We start from the raw sequence: 21,058 nt of genomic DNA on the forward strand, positions 1-21,058 counted from the left end.
AGCACATGGGTGCACTCACTCAGGAACATCTGAGTAGCAGCAGGGACTACTAAAGAGTAATGTGTACATTACAGCTCATATATACCTTATAGCAGCCTTCTTTTAGCTGAAGGGGACTATAGGAGAGCTGAAGAGGAACTTTTAACAACAGCATGCAGCAACAGGAAAAGGGGGAATAGCTTCAAAAAAGAGGGCAGGTTTTGATTAGATATTAAGAAGAAACTCTTCACTGTGTCATCTACAGGGCAACCAAGGAATCAGGCGCACCCAGCATGGGTTTAGGAAAGGCAGATCCTGCTTGACCAACCTGATCTCCCTTCTATGACCAGATAACCCATCAACTGGATGAGAAAGACTGTGAATGCTCAAGTCCACCAGGACTTGAGAAAAGCTTTTGACACTCTCTCTCTCAGCAGTCTCCTGGAGAAACTGGCTCCTCATGGCCTGGTCAGGCACATTCTTTGCTGGATTGGAAACTGTCTTGATAGACGCACCCAGAAAGTGGGGAGGAACAGTTACATCCAGTTGCTGGCTGGTGCTCCCCAGGGCTCTGCACTGGGGCTAGTCCTGTTTATTACCTTTATGGATGATCTGGACAAGGGGATCTAGGACACCCTCAGCCAGTTTTCAGGTAACACCAAGCTCAGCAGGAGTGTTGATCTGCTGGAGGGCAGGAAGGCTCTGCAGAGGGGTCTGGATCAGTAGGCCAAGGCCAACTGGATGACCTTCAATAAGGCCAAGTACTGGGTCCTACACTTGGGTCCCAACAACCCCATGCAGTGCTACAGGATAGGGACAGAGTGGCTGGAAACTGCCCAAGGGATAAAGTAGCTGGGGATGCTGGTGACAGTGGCTGCACACGAGCCAGCGTGTGCCCAGGTGGCTGAGAAGGCCAATGGCATCCTGGCCTGAATCAGCAATAGCGTGGGGAAGATTGAACTCGGTGATCTTGGAAGTGTTTTCAAATGCAAATGATTTTATGGTGAAACACCAGAACAGGTTTCCCAGAGAAGTTGTAGACACCCCATTCCTGGAATTGTTCAAGGCCAAGTTGAACATGGCTCTGAATAACATGATCTAGTTGTAGATGTCCCTGCTCATTGCAGAGGGCTTGGACTAGTTCACCTGTGAAAGATCCCTGCCAACTCAAATATTCTGTAATTCTAGGACTAGAATTAACATCTCACAGTTCTTATATATAATTTTAGATTTTGAGACATGCAAGCCTGAAATAATCTTTTGCATATTTGGATGATTTAAAAGAGTTGTGCTATCTCAATAAGTTAAGTGCAACTAAAAGGTGGGCAGGTGGAAGGAAGGAGGGAAGGAGGGAAGGAAGGAAGGAAGGAAGGAAGGAAGGAAGGAAGGAAGGAAGGCCAAGAAAACTTAAGATGGCAGCAGAAGAAGCAGAAACAGGATTGCCAAGTCCCCAGTTGGAGAAGCATTACAAATCTGTGCAACAGGCAATTCCACAGGAGGATGAGAAAGGGAAGCACAGGTCAGATTCTTCCCAGCCTTTTATTAACAAACTTAGAAAACAACACAACTCATTCCCTGTCTTCTCTCTTGCACAAAAATAGGTGCTAAAAGTAAAATATATCAGATTCAGTAACAGACACGCACAAACACACATCCTCATGCTTCCCAGGAATGCATCCTCACTAAAGCAGATGCTGGATCCAGCACATACTACGGACTAAATTAAAATAAAATTTCTAATCTCTAGTAGTTTATTGTATCATCCTTTCCCCTTCCCCTAGTTTTGTTTCAGCTGCAAACTGTGGTTTCTAGAATTCATTTTTGTAAATTATTTGAAGATGAGATTGTGGAGAAGCAGTCTGAAGAAGATCCAAATTCTATGGGCATCATCAGATATAAATATTGCTCCACTCACGTCAGGCTCCCCTTCTCAGCTGTATACAGAAATTTGTTTCAACAGCTTATCTTCAAAACTCCATGCGCCTTAGAAACACTGCTCTTTCAACATCTTAGATTCTCACATCCCAAAGGACTACACCTCAATAACCCCATTTCTCCAAAGGCTATAGAAAATATGCAGAGAGATTCTGCTCCAGTCTGAGAGAATAAGAACCAGAGAGATTCAGATATTCAAGTCATAGTGAAAAACTGTTCAGTGGACAAGGAACATTGCACACTCTTTCCTAAACAAGTGCCTATGTTTGGCTGCAATGCCAATCAAGATCAATTAACTAAACTTTCTCCTACTGTGGAATAAAGGTGGGTGGTTTACCTCCACACTAAACTGTAGAAAGGCTTATATTATCTCAATTTGCAGGGAAATTCTTGTCATAGTATAGCCAAGAAGTAAACACTTCCAGTACTCATGCAAGAGGGGATAACACCATCAAACATCTGCATAGCGTAGGAAGACAGAGTACAAAGTTAGTGGTCACACAGTGCCCCAGGTATACCATGGATATACAAAGCACATCACTCTGTGAACACCTCAAAAAAAACCCAAAAAAACCTCCAGAACCAAAAAGACCCTATAAACAAACAAAAACCAGGAAAATTATATACTAGAGTCCCCAGAATTTTTCACTTCTCTCTAGACTGCAGCAAGTAAAACTCTCAAACTCACAGAACAAACTCACAATTTTTATTCTTCACCACTGCAATTAGTACATAATTACATGAAAAAATACTACTTTCTATTTTGTCCAAAAAAAAAAAAAAAAAAAAACCAAACCAAAACAAAACAAAAAAGTAAAAAAGTTTGGTAAAATTAAGCTTAACTGAAACAACAATGTGCTGAACAACATATGCCACACATTTTCTCAAAAGAATTATCATTTCAGGCTCAAACAAACAGCCTCTCAAAAATTTTGATTTTAGCACACCTTCAGTGGCTCTCAACAGACTTCAAAAATAACAAAACCCAAAACCACTCCTGGAATTCAGCAGAGAGTAAGCTTTAACTAATACTGAAATGGGCATCCAGTTTTTACTGTAGGCTTCTGCTCCACAGCTAAAAGAACTAGTCAACTGTTCTATACTATAGATGAAAAACAAATGTTTAAAGACTGCAAATACAACTGTAAAGTTATCTCCTACACATAGACTTACCCCAGGATAATGTTTCAGACTATTAATAAATGTAATTTGGAACGTTGTCCCTGTGCCTTTCCCCAGAAAGTCTTTCCACAGAAAAAAATAATATAAAGAAATAATCTGACAGTCACAAGAAGTCTTATGTTTATGTTTGCATCTACCTAATATGTAATGTAGAAAAACTAGAAAGAGAAAATGCAACACATAAAATTATAGATATAGCACACTTCACAATCAACACACAATATAAAAGCATTCTTCCTCACTACACATCCCAGAGGCAACTAAAAGCATAACTTATGAATACCATCTGCTTCTATTGTCTCTCTAGCAATGTATTAGCAAAATACATAGATTTTAAAAATACAGGAAAAAAGTCTTACTCTGCTATATCAAGATATCCACAGGAAGCAGCTGCATGTAGAGGTATCCAGCCTTCATTATCTGGTTGATTAATATTTGCTCCATTTTCCACCAGAAATTTCACCATATCTACGTTATCATCTATACAAGCCTACAAAGAAAGAAAGAGTTAAGAAGTAAGTTCATATCAAAGCTGTTCTATAATACTGAGCATCTTTAAGCAAAATCTTCAGGAGAAAACGTTAAGTATTTACAGTTCTGATGAGGAAGTAGGGTTTCTTTGTTGGGGTCTGACAGCAAGACAGGAAGAATTTGAGAGATAAACAGCAGGTGTTCCAGATTTATAAAACTTTTTAAATAAATGAGTTCAAACAGTTAAAAAAAGCAAAAAATATTATTTTCTCAGGTAAATGCATTCTGGTTTTCTGAGAAGCCCTTTACAACAATCCCCACTGAACCCTTATTCTCCAGTATAAAGTGGTTCCTCAGGTCCTCACTTTGTCCCAGGCCCAGCTCAGCCACTTCAGTGGATACTAAAATTGAATGAACAGCTACACCACAAAGTAGAATTGTGACTAAGAACTAGGGAAGCACTTTGAAAACAACGCCATAATGTGATTTTACCTGTAATGTAGAAGAAACTATGGAGTAGATGGGGATGCTACACAGTATTTCAACATTCCCCTACTGTTTTCTACTGCAGTATATTCTACACCACCATAAATCTTTTAACAGTCTATTGATCACACGTTTATAAACTTATTCGAGTATCAAGTTGGCAATTGCAAAAATATTATCATCTGCCCACATCTCTTAATTACCAAGCAAACAGCATTGCTCAGATGCAGAACTACTGCCATTCTCCAGACCTCCATCTTGACTGACTCCTGTTTTGCCTTTCTTCTCTGTGTTCGAGTATTTTTCTCACAGGGTGCTCAGTGAGTTTTCTTGCCAACTTCTATCCTGCTGCCCTTAAAAGGGCAGAGCAACTGAGAGAAAAGTCCCTCTGCATTTCAGGGCAGCAAGAACTCCAAACAGCCAGACCCCACAAGACTGGTATTAATTTTTCAGCTTAATAAATCAACAATACTACACAGCCACATGGCTGAAATGAGAACCTCTACTTCCTAGGATCCTAATTCCTACTAGGGAATTACACCTCCAATGAAATGCAATTAAGGTATAAATTTTACTTTTCAGAATACTTCTGAAAAATCCCCAAAATTACATAATATTTTACTATAGAAACAAAACAACTTGGATATCCCTATTTAAGCAACTGTATGCTCAAAGATGAATCCTGTAGCTTTCCTCCATTCTGCAATGCTGAGGCAACAGCTACACCATGAGGAGAATGTTGCTGCCCAGTATTACCAGCCAAATAAAACCAGCCACAAATTATCCTTCAACTCCATTTGCTTTAGTTAGGTACAGCTAGACTGCAACTAGACTGCAATACACTGCTTGCGTTATTTGTTTTTCAGTTAAAAACAAAACCCCATTCTTGAATGAAACCTTCCCTACCTTTTCAGGTATTCTTGAAAACTGACTTGAAAATTTCTTAGTCATATCCATCCCTAATAAAATAATTTCTTAACATACTCCAACAATAAAGACTACAAGTTTGTTAACCATATTTGTCTTCAATTTCTCCCACTTACCAACACTCTACAATGATTATACACTTATAACAAGCTCTGAAAGAAGAGAATCACCTCTTTTTGTAAGACATTTTGTAACTTAGTGAAAAATAATCCAAATGCAAGACATGGTTAGTCAGTTTAGGAGGAAAACAAATTCAAGAAACTCAGATGTTTACACCTAACAGAAATATCAACTATATATAGCCATATATCCAGTTTTTCTGGATATTCAATTTGTCCAACCACTGATATTCTATGTCTATAATAATATTCACCATCTAATTATAAGGAAAATTAAATTTATATCAAAAATATTTTTCGTATAGGTATTTGAGTATTAAATTTCAATACGCTGCACGCTTATCTTAAAATTCAAAAAAATTCATAATCTGTGGAAAAAAGCTATCTTAAAACTGATTAGCGCTATTAACAAAAAAACCCAAAAACCAACCAACCAATGAACCAACCAAACAAAAAAAATCAAAAAACAAAGCCCCAACCATCTGGTTGTGACACAACCCAACAATCCTTGACTATTTTTCAAATATACATGAGAAAACCTGGCAAGACATACTCATAAAAGTGCTGTTGCTAAGTGAATCAAAAGCTTACATATGCAGCACATTAAAAGACATATGACTAAGTGGCTAAAAATATTTCACCAAATTTGGGCAGTTTATTGTGCCATATATGGCAACAATAAGGAGAGCTCAAATACACTTATCAGGTATTATAAGAAACTGCACTTTCATAACAATCAAAAATATTTTATTAAAAACTCACTGTTGTCTCCAAAAAGGTAATACCTATCTTAAGTCTAATACAACAAATTGCAATTCATTCTATTACTGATAAACACGAATCCACTGCATCTTATGTCTCCATGTCCCCTTTTTCTTCTTAACAGAACTACAGGCACGTGTTGGATAGATTCTCTCACTCTCAGCACTTTCCATAGGAAAGGTACTTCTCAGTATCATCAGGTGCCTTAAGACAGAAAGCCAAGAAACAAATGTTATAAAAGAAATTTTATCTAAATGTTTTTCCATTTCCACTGCACTGCTCACTTCTAAAAGCAATATTTATCAAGTGTCAGAAGTGCCTCTGTTGTTAAAGACTGACATCTCAACCACAAAAGGAAAGCTTGTCAGAGCAGCATGATAAAGCAGTAGCCTCTGAACAGACTGCCCTTCTAGACCTCACCCTGCAAGTTATTACAAAGGAAAAAGCAACATACATGCAAGATGTAAATAACTATAGCTCCACTGATGCTGCAGTAACTCAGAAAGATAAATTCTCACCATTCTTTCTGTACCAGAATCTGAACAGAGGATGCAGACAGCAGCAGGTCTTCCTTTTCTACATTTATTACAGAGATCCCTTTCATCTCAGTTCTTCACCGTCATCTGCCCTTATCCCCACACTCTCCCTTCATGGCCCACAGTTCCCATCTAGAGCATCAGTTACCACTTAGTGAAACCACAGGTCATCCTAAAGCTCTTTCCAAGTGCTTGCAAACACAGCTGTAGAGCACCTACACTGGCCAGCTCCTAGGGGAAGCAGGACATAGGAACTCACACATAAGACACCCTTCATCCCAAGAACTGTTTTCTCTCCCTCAATCCCAGCCTCACCAAATGGCAGAAAGGCATTTCCGCATGAAGTGCTCATTACCCTGCCAAATTTGACCTAAGTTAGCAAACAGGCCTCAAACAGAACAACAGCTGCCAGTGCAATCATAGAAACTTTTTTTCCTTTGAGAACCAATTTAGAAATTAGGCTAATCAGTCATAAAGTCAAAGTAAAGTTGAGAATACAAAGTCTGGTTACCTTTTCTGATAAGAACAGGAAGTACACTGAGGTCCAGAAAAGAAAGCTACTTTCCATTTGTACAACAACCTGAAACTTGGACTGCAAAGACGAGCAAAGATCAACAGCACCTGGCTCCCACACAGACAAGTCCTAGGTAGGTCTAGCTTGTGCTAGAAACAACATTTTAACCTTTTCCTATAAATACTCAAAAGGGGATAACCAGATACCTGTTGAATATGCTAGACTTTAAACTGACTGCATTTGCCATGACTTTGTATTCCAGTGCAAGTGGCAGGTAATATAGCTGCCTCTTGATACTATGTGTTAAGAACATAGATGACAGGGAAATAGAACTTAGTCAGTAGCCTTAAAAAGAGGTAATTTTAAAAGAAACATCAGAAGTGCTTGGTTCTTCAGTGAGTAAGCACCCATAGAATTCAGCAGAGAGCACTCTTCCCCAAAAGACAGGAAAAACAAGCCTGTAATTGTTTTGAAAAAATCAGAAATCTTGTAGGGAAGGAAGCAATCAGACTGTTAGACCACTGTCCCATATACATGAAGCAGAGCCATACACCATGCACCTTACACGGGGCTACAATTTTTATGATTTTCATTAACATTAACATCTGAAGAGGTAACACCATCTAATTTAGGCATTCAGACATTACACTTCTTTTAATAAGTTTCAGTAAAATTTGTCTCCATTCTCCACAGAGAGATTAAAACCTAACCTTTTACTGATTAGATCAGTATTCTGATCTATTCCATAAATTATTTTGCATCTATTAGGAAAACAAACGTTTTTTGTTTGACACCTCTGCCATCACATTTTATTTTTTCCTTTTTTACTCTTGGTACAGAAAAGAATCAAAAATATGAACACAGAAGAATATATTAAAGAGATAAAACAAGTCCAACAGCCATTCTGAATTGCCATGTGAATACTGGAAACAGGAAGAAGAGCTCACACAGTGGGTCTGAAGTATAGTTTGTCCCCTCTTTCAATTTTTCAAGTGAAGTAATTCCAGTGGGTCCAACAGGACTTAGCAGGACATGAACATCTGTGCTAATGTACCCAAGAATCAAATCAAAGCAGCAGAGCTGGTTAAAAGTGGTTCCCATTCTCTTTGCCTTGGGTCGCTTGCTCCTCTGCCATCACATACCACACTCCCCTCCAGCTATGCTGACACATTGTGCTAAACTGAACCTAAACTGGATCAGAAAGGAAATTAGAATTTAAAAAGAAATACATAAGAAAAAGCAAGAAAAATACTCTTATCTTTATCTGGTTAAAACAGAATTATTTGCTTTGATTATATTAAAATGGGTTTTGTATTCAGAGAAGCAGCATTGTTCTGAAATTCATTTTCATGTCCTAATTCCACTACCAAAGAAACAAAATTTAGTTTCACTCTGAATTTTCACCCATTATAAAGCCTGTAAAAGCTTCTTGTTTCAAACTGAAACTTTTTGAAAGACATATTTCTAAATTAGCAACTGTTTCACCCCTCGTACTTTTAAATTTACAACACTTTTAAGCCTAGTTTCTTGTTTGTAAGTATTTCATAGAATCATAAAATATTTTGGGTTGGAAGAAACTCATCTAGCTCCAAATGCCTGTCATGGGCAGGTTGTTGAGAGCCCCATCCAACCTGGCCTTGTACAGCCTTCCTACAGAAATGACATTACTCACTCTGTCTATCTCACTGTCCTCCTTCCCTCCCTTGCAGAGCAGTTTCAACTGAAACTGAGACAGGAACAGAGGCTGAAGAGAATTAAATTCACCAGTTGTCATGACAAGGAGGTTAACCATGAATCCTCTGAAATAATGGCGCCACAGAGCAGTTCACAGTGTGAACTCAACAATTCCTGCTCCTACCCAGGTCTTCATGCTGACCTCCCAGCGAGCACAGCACCATGAGATAATCCCCACAGTTTGAACGCTGGTCTCACTCTGCCATGATTTTTGCCCTCATGAGGAAAGGTCTTCTTAGGAGAGAGGACATTACAGCTCACTAATCACATCTTCTGTTCATCTTCACTGATACTGGGAAAAAGAGAGTAAGTTTACATATTGCAATTCTTACAGGTTTTCTTCTGTCAATAAACCACTGACAGAGAAGGTCTAAAAAGAAATTTGGTCAAATGAATGAAACCAGGTTTGAGCAACGCTTTCCACTTTTCAATAACTTACATATTTATGCTGCACATTAATTAACAATGAAGTACCAACAAATGAAGTGGCAGTAAAGTGCATGAAATGAAACATTAGCCTTATCTAACTTTCAAGTTACAGGGTCAAAGTAATCTGGGAGTTACTGCCACTAGAACAAAGGAAGAATATTTTTTTTGCACCTAAATTTACTACTCGGCTATTAATTCAATGTTTTCATACAAAGTATAACATCTTAAGGTTCTAAAGCATTCCAGAATATTCACTGACTATTCTGGAACCCTTTCAGGATGAAGGGTAATAAGAAGGACCAGCAAATGAGGTTACGAAATATTAGTGATTACTACACTTACTATTCAAGCAATCACTATAAAAGCAGGTATTTTACATTTGCCAAGTATTCTGTTTAATACAGTACATACAGGATGGACAACCTGCTGTTGATGTTCATGTTTACATTCAAAACAGAAGAGTTTTGGTGTTGTAACAGAACTTCAGGTGTTAATATAGTATTACAGATGACAAATGTTGCTCAATTATGAAATTAAGTGTTCATTTAGCCAACGCACAAGTCACAGCCTCTGTTTTTCAATGAGCTGGGTAATACCAGATACCTTGCCTACTGACAAAATCTAGTTTTAGGATTGAATATTTTATTTTATTAAAGCATGCTTTCTGGCAAAAATGGTACGGTTTACAATGCAAACATCCTTGCTAAACTAGTAATATTACCCTTTTGCTAGACTAGCATTACTTTGGTTAGCTTGCCTGTAAATATTATGTATGATACACTCGTGTGTTATTTTTTGGTAAGAATGGCCTACTATTTAAAAACCTGAAGAACTGGCCCATAAAAAATAGTTAAAATTTTTATTACCATTTCCAATAATTCAAACTACCAAAGTATTTCAAGAGTATCTCATGGCTTCTGCAAGTTACAGCAAACTCTTTTCCAGAGAAATTTCTTGGAAACACTTCACTTTTAAGTGCAGAAAATGAGAATCATTTCAGACATCTGCAAAAGCAGGTGAGAAAGACACTTTCTCCTAAGGAAAAACCACTTCTTGAAGATGATGTAACATTTCATGTCCATTCAAGTCTCATGGGGAAAGCATGCAGAGGCTATTGAAACTGAGCACCCATTAACTATGATTACTTAATTCAAATCCTGCAGAACTGTCAAACATTACAAAAATAGATAAATCATTCCAGAACTCAAAACTTCTCTAGCTATTATTTCCACTTTATGTAAGCAACTTGTCTAAGTTTTCTAAGATATACAAGTGAATATCTCAATGAAAGTTCACTTTAAGATTTTCTTTCAGCTCCAAGATAAAACCAGAAGCTACATCAAATCAGTAAATGTTTAGCTCAAATATGTGGTAAGAACACAATGTAATTTCCACCCTACAATTCTGTCTTGTTTTCCTTGCTACACTGAAATTACTAATTTAATTGCATGCCCTTAAGCTTTGCTAGTTTGTAACTTATAGTTGAATCTGCAAGTTTAATTATGGGCACAATTCACGAAAAATACTAAAATCTATCGCTGCTGAGACTGATATAATCTACATGTTACAAAATTGATCTCATAGGGATTTTCCACTATTTGAATCCTACTGAATGCTTAATCATAGATCTTAATCAGGACTGAAATAGAATACATGTATTTGAGTGGTTTCAGAGTGTTTCAAGTACAGATAGAATTATTCTTGCCCTCTAACCTCCTGCCAAGATAAATAAGGAGGAGAGTTGGCTGCTGCAATGTTATTTAACCAGAGATGCCACCCTTAGTGTTACCAACCTCTAACAGATCAAGACTCACCTAACAGACATTTTATGGACAAAACAACCCAGTCTAATGCCTGCTCCCATTCTTGCTAAAATAATCCCAGCTATTCCAGGCTACCCAGTTACATGGGTATTACATGCAAATGTGCTTCAAAATAGACATTTGTTTTCATTTTCAGCTCTGTGAAAATCTATTTTCAGGAACAGCTGAAATTCCCACACCAGAAGTTATCTCTTAATTAAAACCACCGTACTAAATATGCAGTATTAAACTTTAATGGTATTCATCTATTGCAATGCAAAGAAAAAATTTCAAGACAACTTGCCAAAAAGATCTGCCTAAAGCCCTCAAATAATCCTTGGAAAATGAGATGTCATGGAAAAAAAATTATTTTGGAAGAGATCAAACCAAATGGCATTGAAAGACTAAGTTACTGATGCTGGTGCAATCTATTTGCCTGAGTGGCCTTTTTTCTCCTGGCTCAACATATTGACAAAGGTGGTGAAGACACTGCACTCCACAAAGCAATCTCTGTCTGAAGTTCACACAAATGAGGCTTTTTCTTAAACTTGTGACATTAAGTGCCTGAGAAACAACTTCTGCTTTTCCTTCTGATTTTTTTCCATCTAAAAATAACACTAGTACTTTTTGTGGAACTTGCTTATAAACGTATTTTCAGGTTTCTTAGGCAGCTTTTTAACCATATGCCAACTGAAAAAACAGGAGTTTACCAGGCAAAATGGAGAAATTAAGATCTGACTGACACCATGGTACAATACACATGGTACACAGCTGGTACAATGTGCAAATTCACAAGCTGTCTTGAACCCTGAAGGCTCAGGCAGGTAAGTATGTATAAATTACATATGACAAATCCTCATTTTAGCTACATGTTTTTGAAACCTATCAAAAATTGGTGAATTTGGGAGTTGCATCCAGAACTGAATTTCAAGTTCAATTGTTTTAGAAAAGTCTTTCTGTTTTTTCTGGCCTCTGCCTTTGCAGCTTGCTTTATGAGGCAATTTCAACAGATCAGAGAATCACAGAACGGGTCAGGTGGGAAGAGACCACAGTGGGTCATTCAGCCTAATCCCCCTGCTCAAGTAGGGTCATCCTAAGAGCACATGGCACAGGATTGTGTCCAGACAGTTCTCGAGCATCTCCACTGAGGGAGACTCCACAGCCCCTCTGGACAATCTGCCAGGGTCATCCTAAGAGCACATGACACAGGATTGTGTCCAGACAGTTCTCGAGCATCTCCACTGAGGGAGACTCCACAGCCCCTCTGGACAATCTGCTCCAGGGCACAGTAAAGAAGTTCTTCATCATACTCCGGTGGAATTTCCTGTGCATCTGCTTCTGCCCAGTGTCTCTTGTCCTATTGCTTGGCACCATCAAGAAGAGTCTGGAAACATCCTCTGACGTGCTCCCGTCAGATACTGACAGACAGTGACGAGGTCTCCTCTCAGTCATCTTTTCTCAGGGCTGAACAGGCCCTGTGGTTGATGCACCATGCTCAGTGGGACAAAGACAATACAACCCTCCACATCTACCTCCCAACAAGTATGGAAAAGAAACAAGGTTCAGGAGTAAACAAAACCGGCATACTGCTGTTATACAGTTATGGTTTCATTACACATTTATTGCTACAACTTTGGCAGAAAGTGATTCGTTTTCATGGTCACACCATGTGTAGATATTACATTTGAGAAGAAGAAAGCAATGTCATATAGGACATGTATTTTTGTCCCAGTCAAATTAAACAGTAGCCAATTGCATTTCAAATAGGGGTTTTTTTCCATGAGTAAACATAACCTGCTTTTAGCACATGGGTGACTAATCAAGTTCTTGAGCCAAAGTAGCTTTTCAATTTAAAATACTTAACCTCCTGATATCCCCTAATGCACTTTCTTAACCAACATAATCTAGCAAAACAAAAAAGGATCAAGAAAACTTTGTAGGGGAACCTGTTTACATAAACAAATGGGTTTGTTCATTTCTGTGTTCTTTCTATTAAATCTAAACCACATGTGCCAAGTTTTCTTTTTTCCTTCTGCTTCTGACTATCACCTCTGTACAGTTCTGAGTTCTTCAGAGTGGAAGAGTGCACTGCCTTGGAAGAAAGTAAACCTAACCACATCTATCAGCCCTCCTCTGTGAACTCTTAGGCTATGTTTGTATTCTAGTCATCAGCTGACGTTTAATCTTCTGTATTAGCAGGATCTAGGGGAAGTGTTCCCTGCTTTCTAATTTTAGCTAAGTGAAGTGGCAAAACTGAGTAGAATAAAAGTAATAACATCGAATTTAAGAAAAACAATGATAGCCCTTCACACCATCAAGGGGGAAAATTTACAAGCTGATACAGCATCCCAGAGTAATCAAGACAGACTTTCTGTGTGCTCAGTTTCCTACTACACATTATCGCTGACAATAAAAAGGACTTTTAACAGAAAAAAACCAGGATTACAGGTACAAAGAGGCAGTAATACACTCATTCAATTAGCACTTGCCATGTGTGGTTTTCTCCTTAGCATTGTACAGTATATTAGTAGTAAAAGCAGATATAGTAAGCTGATAAGGCTGGTATCAGTCAGGGCTCTTTTATTCTCTAAGCAGGGGAATCTATACAAATAAATGACTAATTTGTATAGCTCAATTTAACACAGAATAAAAAAGTACATGTAAACCATGAATTATGCATCAGTTAGATTTATATGCATTTTACATGTAAAAAGTATCATCAAACTGAATGAAAAAACTCATACATGGATGAAACCAAGAATAAAATGAGAAGTAACAATGGCATTTATAATTGCCTAAACATTAATCAGATAATTTTAAATACTATAAATATATTTGTTTATTATAACTGCATTCTGTGCACAAACCCACTTTAAAAAGGTAAGACTACATATACACAAGGAAAGTAATTGTTTCGCAATTTTCCATTGTTAAGGAAAGAATATCTTGCCCGTGCTACTTTCTGGTTCCTAGACTGGGAAAAGAAAAGCTCTTCTTCTCTCATTTAAATCCCAGAAAATTCTTCCATTTGTGATCAAACTTAGATAAATTGGAAATAATTTTCAGCTTTTCAAAAACGCTACTAAGTCTTGAAGCTGACTTAGGTTGCAAATCAGCAGGTTCAGGATGAAAGTAAAGTATTCTGACAGGCTCACCAAAACTTTAGCAGAAAACCAAGGTTTTTCTGAAAAACCCCAATTCAACAGAGTTTAAGTGAAGTTATCCAAAAGTAAATCAGCCAAACTTGCTACAGTAAATATCAAACAGCTGCCTTTTCTCAAAACTGTATTTTTAATATAGATCTTGCCTATTCAGATGGTATGCAGCTTCCAGTCCCTAAAACACTGCAGGTATCAGACAACACCTTTGCCAGCTGTATCAGCAGTAACACCTCAATGCTCTTCAGGACAGGCCTTGCTCTGAGGCAGGGCAAAACAGAAGTGTTGAGAAACCTCCAGAATAATCTTTGTAGCACAGCGCATTTTACACATTACAGTGATGTCCATGCATTTTAACTCAATTTTTCAACCAAAAAAACCCCAAAAACCAAGAAGCAGCTCTCCAATGGCTGTGGAACACATAACTTCATTTTACAATCACTCAATGAATTTCTGCTTTCAGAAATACATTCAGAACAAAACCAGAAGAAACTGGGAGGACCTGGCTTGCTTTCTGTTCTGTTGTAAGTCTGAAGGAATTACTCAGGAGAGTGCATAAGGTACAGACAATGCTAAAAAATTCAGTGTCAGGTAAATTTTCATATACATTTTCATATTCCACACTATAGGAACACACAGAGCATCATTTGGAAGAACCTGTCCAAAGGTTCTCATTCAATCTGCATAAAAAACATCTCTGTGGTCTCCAAAAGGTAAGGTACTTGCAACAGACAAAGGTCACGACGACTCAAATTCTCTGCAAGTATAAGATGACATCAGCATATATCTAAAGCCAAAATTCAAGTCAGCCAACTCACTTAAAGAAACCTTTGGAAGTTAAAAAAGATTGTTTTCATAGTTTCCCTTTGCTAAACAATCTTCTAAAATAATTTGCATGCATGCTTCAAGAATAGTTAACAAAATTGTTTGTTCAAACAAATAAAGAGATAATAAACACACCACAACACACCACAAGCCTCTGTCAATTATAGAGAATAAAAAGAAATGTTCAAGACCAAACTCCCTCTCTCTCAAAGGCCAGCTATGCAGCTGTTCATCTGCGCATAGTTCGCAACTTCTAAAAAAGGCGTTTTTGCCACAGTGTAACTTAACACCCTCTTCAACAGGCTCACTACATCGTGAACTTGCTGAGCAAACCCTCGCCGGTTGGAGGGAAGATGTGCTCCCATGTGGGTGCTTCCTTTGCCCCAGCAGCAACCCCAGTCCCACCTCCAACAACTGTCCTTTGATTGTATCCAAATTTTTCACTAGCACAAGAAAACCGTGAGTATGTCCTAACAGGGACAGCCATCTAGGATTTCTCTCGAGCCACAAAATTAACAACATCCACTTTGGAACCCTCTCTGTCCCAAAAGAGCACAACAGAAGTACCAGCTTTGACATCGGATTCCCTCTGGTCTATATAAACAGGAAATTCTTTGGTACAGTTGTCCCATTAGAAACTCATTATGACAGATTAACAAAGAAACTGCAAGTAATCACAAGTTACTAAGAAACCACTTACATCACAATTACAGTGAAAAATGGTCAGGAAGACAACAGCCAACAAGTAAAATAATCTGAGCTTATTTAGACCCACCCACAACAGTGTGTATCACTATATATACACAATACATGGCATTTTAAAAGAGCAGATTTTCAAGTCTTTTTTAGTCCTTTTTTTAGTCTTTTAATCCTCTGAATGTGTATCACATGGACCAGAAGCCATTTTCTAAATGGCAATTTTATTAGGAAGTTACAGTAGTAAAGAAATAAAGCAAAATTATGGCAGCAATTAAAAATAATTTTTTAACAAATAAAACTGAGACAAGATAAAATCTGAAGTAAAAATGGGTATAGATAGTATAAACTTACTGTAACAGAGTAGAGATTTGGAAAGAAAAGTTAGAAACATCAATGAAAAAACACAGCTATCAAGGGCAGGAATACTAAAGCATTTTTTAGATATGTTAAGAATGGAAAAAAACCCCACAAACAGTACATAGGGCACAAATAAATAAACAAATATAGAAAATTGGTCAACAAATACTTCTATTTTGTGTTTTGAATGAATCAGAAAGTTTTGTCTTGCATAATGTGGCTGATATAACTTCTATTCTACTAGTAACAAGGAAGAATATTAAAACTCCATGGATCACTATTTTAATTTAGTAGATCTTGGTAACACAAATCACAAGTGTGCTTGGGTAGCTCCCTAGCCACTATTCAAGAACTAATGCAGCTTCAAGTTTGCCAATGTTTGTCTTCTAGACAGATTGTGAAATACCTGGAAAACAGCAAAGGACTGATAACACCATACCAGCACTGCAAACCAGCAACAGAAATGCCTGAATGTGTTAGCTTGTCAGCCATGCTGGATAAAATAAATAAAAAATTAACCAACAAACAAACAAAAAATAATCCATGTGAAAGACTGTAAGATAACTGAGGTTCATTAGGCTTATCAGTAGGAAGGCAACACCATGTCAACACAGTTATACTGTCCCAAAAGCTTTGCTTAGCTTCACCAACAGCACCATTGCTTTTTTTGCACCATGGAGCTAGACCTGATCAACATGGAATGCAGCTGACACTCTCTCCTATGATCTGGGGCAGTAGCAAACAGTTTTGAAACAATATGGGTCCAACGAGGCTCTTTAAGCTTGCAGCCTTGAATGCTGACAACTGTTCATAGATGTTCATGAAAGCTGACTAGCAGAGACACCTTCGGTGCAGAGCCTGAAGAGGCTTTCCTCAGGACAGGACACCTTGAAGTATGTCTCCCCAAACCTGAGTTACAATAGATTTCTCTTTTTTGACCATAGTATATCGTCATCATATGAAGCATCAGATTAACACTGATGTCTGCTGTTTTGGCACACAATGCATAAAACCCAGTACAAATGGAGTATTTTTGAGAAGTGGTTCTCCACACTGCATCTGCAACCAGTGTTACTGTTGTTCTCTTCAACACTGTTGCTCTCTTCATGGCATTAAAAAGCAAATCAGACTCTGCTACAGAGTCTCTGACATTTACTCTGATACAGAGGTCAAAAATTATTTATGCTGACCTTTCATCACTATTAGAAGCATTGGTATACTAAAAACGTTATACTTTTTGTCAGTATATTACAAAAGCAGCTTCTTTTTCTTCAAACTGCTTTGTGTGCTCCAGTATCAACACCATCTCCAGCCTCATTCTGGTGAATTTGTTTGCATGCTCCGATTCAGCCTCCACCACCTTCACCACTGACACCCAACATGTAAGACAGCAGATCTGCAGCATTTCACACGGCAAGACTTTATCACTCTCCAAGTCACAGCTCTGGTCACACCTATTCTGTGTCGCACAACTTGCACTGCCTCAAGAGGTCATGCCTACTATCCCCTAAAAGTGTCTACAAATTCTAGGGAAGAGTTTACAGACAGGGCAAGGATACAGCTGTATATTCCCCATCCTCTACAGAGCCTTTGATCCTCACAAATCAAGTTATCTCTATGTGCAGAGGCAAACCTGTAAACTTGTACATACTGAATTTTCTAGCTCTTGCTAACCTTCTTAAGTGCAATTTAATCCATGCAAGCAAGCAAGAGAAAAATACTGTAACTAGATGAGCAACTGTCACCAACAGCATGCATGTCAAAATCAGCGTGGCAAAATCATGGTGTCCTCTGCACTTATGTCAGAGAACAAGGAATTCAGATGTTCATACACATGCTGCAGCAGTTCAACTCTTGCTTCTCAGTCCTGCACGCCAAATTTTGGAAGCTCAGAAATGAGTTCCAAGGAGAAAAGGCACTAAAGAAACTTGCTAATAATGTATTTTTTCACTGTCTTTCACACAGTATTGTCAGTGTACACAGTACCACTTTTAAGAGATAATGGAGAATATACTTTTGGTAAAAGTTCTTGAATGCTGACAAAAACAGACACTTTAAGAAACCACTTAAAGTGAGCTGTTAGGATCTTCTTTTTCCTGCTACACTTGATTTTAGGCAGTTACACAAAAATCATACCCCAGCTGATATCAATTAGACCCTCATCTGAATATTTCGCTTCAGAATCTATGACATTCAGATGATAAAAACATTTCAAAGTACTTATAAACACCACCCCTATCCAATAATTTGCCTATGTTTCAAGATGAGTTTTAAGCAATAATCTGTTCCCTGCAGGAGGTAGTGTTATAAAACCAGAAAACCCTAATTCCTTTGAGCTAGCATGCACTAATCATAATCACTCAGGGCATGATTCTACAGGAGCTCACTGTTGACAAACAGGGAGGTCCTAGCCTCCCTCCTCATTCTCAACTGCACACTCCCAAAAGCATTTGTCAGACTCTCCATTAGCCAATTCACTAACCAGCAAGGCAGAAACAACCTTTTCTTCCTCCCCACCCACTGAAACAAACAAAAAAGGAGAAGGGAAAGAAAACAGCATGGTGGGAGGAAGAGCACACCCTTTCAAGGCAGAAAAGCAGGGTACTGCCTCAGTTGCACCTGGAGCTGCAGCCACTTCAGAGTTTCAGTCTAAAAAGTATTCTAGAGAAAAGGACAAAAGCCTAAATTACTAATTATGGAGTAACTCATTTGTATCGACTTCAAACTTCTGGAAGGCTGCTGACATCTTTTACATCAGGACACAAAATACACTGACTTTCTCTTCACCAGGATTGTGTCAGCTTGAAAGAAATAACAAAAGCCCAGAAGTCTGCTGTTTACCTGACCTTAGCAGTCTGCATATCATCACAAAATCAATCACAAATGTTCTAAAGTTTCCTTCTTGTACATCAGACTTCTAGTTAAAGATGATTATTATTAAAGAGCACAAAAATGAAAGCCTGGCTGAAAAGCACACTGGCTTCAAGGTCAGCCATACAAATGCACACTGGCTTTACTGACTGCCTTTCCCCCACAAATACCTACAAACAAATGCTAAACAAGTGAAAAAAAAAAACCCTACAAAAAAATAAAATTTCTTTAACATTATGGAGAAAGCACACACAGTGCCTGAGCATGGGGAAAGTCTAAGCGCTGCAGAGTTTTGGTGGGTAACCACTCAGTGTCCCTGGAAGGAGAGGAGCAATAGCAAGGACGGGGTAGAGTTCGACAGGGAAGACTTCCAAGTTTTCACATTTAAGACAAATGAACAAAGGTCTGATTGACTTTCTCTGCTATTCAATTATCCACTGTTCGTGCTGTAAACTGAAAGCTCCTGCAATGCAAACTGTTTCGAAAACTGCTTCTCAATTTATTTTCACAAAAGCTCTATCCATCAGGCCAGGGGCTATACTTCAAATATCTGAGAGTACTTGGCAACAAACTGACTCCGTCGTACAGAAGAGAGAAACCCACTTTGTGACATTCCAGAAGACGACCTTTGATGCCTTGAGCTTGCTTTTCCTCCCCTACAGTGCACACCTCTACAAAAAAACTTCTGGAGGGGAAAGCTGTTCTGCCAGCATAATTTTCACTATTAAATTAGGCAAAAAAGTGCTACAGCTTTATGCTTCTCTAAGGACTCTACTTTGACATTAAATATTCATTTATGCACCTATATATAAGCAATAGTAGGGCTGAACAGCCAAATATTCCAGGCCTAAGAAACGCTTTAATTAACACTGCCTAAGCCAAAGCAATTGGCCCAACAAACCTCTGACCTGTGTACAGTCCTACATGATCTCTACTTCCCTGTGGCTAAATGAACTTGTTTCATTCAATTTGTGAGATGATCAATACTTCCATAATGTGTGGCTATTCAAAATTAAAGATTTTTCTTTACAGCTCAGTGTTCAGCTTGTACTACTTAAATCTTGTTCCGAATAGAGCTCACTCTCTCATGCGCTCTTACTTGCCACCTGACAACCATTTAGGTACATAAGCAGGATTCATAAAACCTCCACCCCAAAAGTTATTGCTTTACAGATCATAAAACAAACAAAACAAACTGAAAGGTCATCATAAGCCATATCTCCTGACTTAACAAAGCAATTTGAAATACCATGGAACTGAGGGTTTTAGGATATCCACTACTTCATATGGCTAAAGGAAAGCTTCCTTTGAATACAATTACAATCACAAGTGCATACAGATTTTCCTGCAGATTTCCCTCCTACCCCATACACCATTCTCTTCTTTTCCCCCCCTCACTGATAAAGCATGAGTTTGATGAGCACCACCATCTTTTATCAGATGTCCTGAACTATCGCAAGAGCAAATCCTCTATGAGGCCCTATAATCTAGGTATGATGACATAATACAGTATTAAAAGGTTAATGCATGTTAAATCCAAGTACAGATTTCATGTTAATTAGCTCATATCTAATATACCAACAACCTAGTTCCTTTATTTCCGTATTCCCAATATCAGTCTTTCTTTTCCACACCATCATTTAATTTTCCTAACTCTCAGTTTCATCCTGACAGCCAGCCCACATCTGACAGCTTGCTTTTGCCTCCACTCTTCTGACTCACTCCTACATCCATTCCTACTCTATATTTGAATCTTACAGCTTCCTCCTCTGTGCTAGTGAAGGCACAAAGAGGTCACAGCACAGATAGTACCAGCGTAAGTCTAGATGAATTTTACCAGTCCACAGCACCCTGACATCTATACAGCTTCTGTGTTCTGAATTATCACACTCAAAATTAACACAGATGTATCACTGTATGGTACTGTAGGTTGTTTTAGGTCTTGGTATATTCTGTCAGATATCAGACTTTCCCTGAAGTACTCTTCTGGTAAACCTGAAAATATGTGAAAAAAGGTTTTCTTCTGAAAAATCCTGTCTCACTGCAAAATATTAGAATATTAAATAGAATATTAAAACATAGATCCATCCAAGGAGATTTTGCTTCTGGCATCTAATTCAGTATTAAAAAAATTCCATCCTCCTTTACAGCTTTATAGATGAAAACAGTAAGAGAACAGACTTTGTACAGATCCAGAGTCTTGGTCAAAGGGATGGACTACCTCCCAGAAAAATAACTCAATAGGCAGAACTCTTCAGCCTAGAACAAAATG

General features: G+C 38.2%; 1 protein-coding gene across 10 annotated transcripts in view; it reads right to left on the reverse strand.

Annotated features, from left to right (window-relative positions):
• PPP1R12A (protein phosphatase 1 regulatory subunit 12A) overlaps window positions 1–21,058 on the reverse strand; it is a 111,339-nt gene that overhangs the window by 63,049 nt on the left and 27,232 nt on the right. For 9 of the 10 annotated variants that reach the window (XM_041465519.1, XM_041465518.1, XM_041465513.1 and 6 more), the window contains exon 2: window positions 3,456–3,586. The exons of the other annotated variant lie outside the window; for it this stretch is intronic. In XM_041465519.1, the coding sequence (XP_041321453.1) occupies window positions 3,456–3,586 (131 nt within the window). The remainder of the gene's footprint in view (window positions 1–3,455; window positions 3,587–21,058) is intronic. 10 annotated transcript variants of the gene reach the window in all.

The sequence above is a fragment of the Pyrgilauda ruficollis genome, unplaced genomic scaffold (assembly GCF_017590135.1).
Source record: "Pyrgilauda ruficollis isolate IOZ18807 unplaced genomic scaffold, ASM1759013v1 scaffold19, whole genome shotgun sequence".
NCBI lineage: Eukaryota > Metazoa > Chordata > Aves > Passeriformes > Passeridae > Pyrgilauda > Pyrgilauda ruficollis.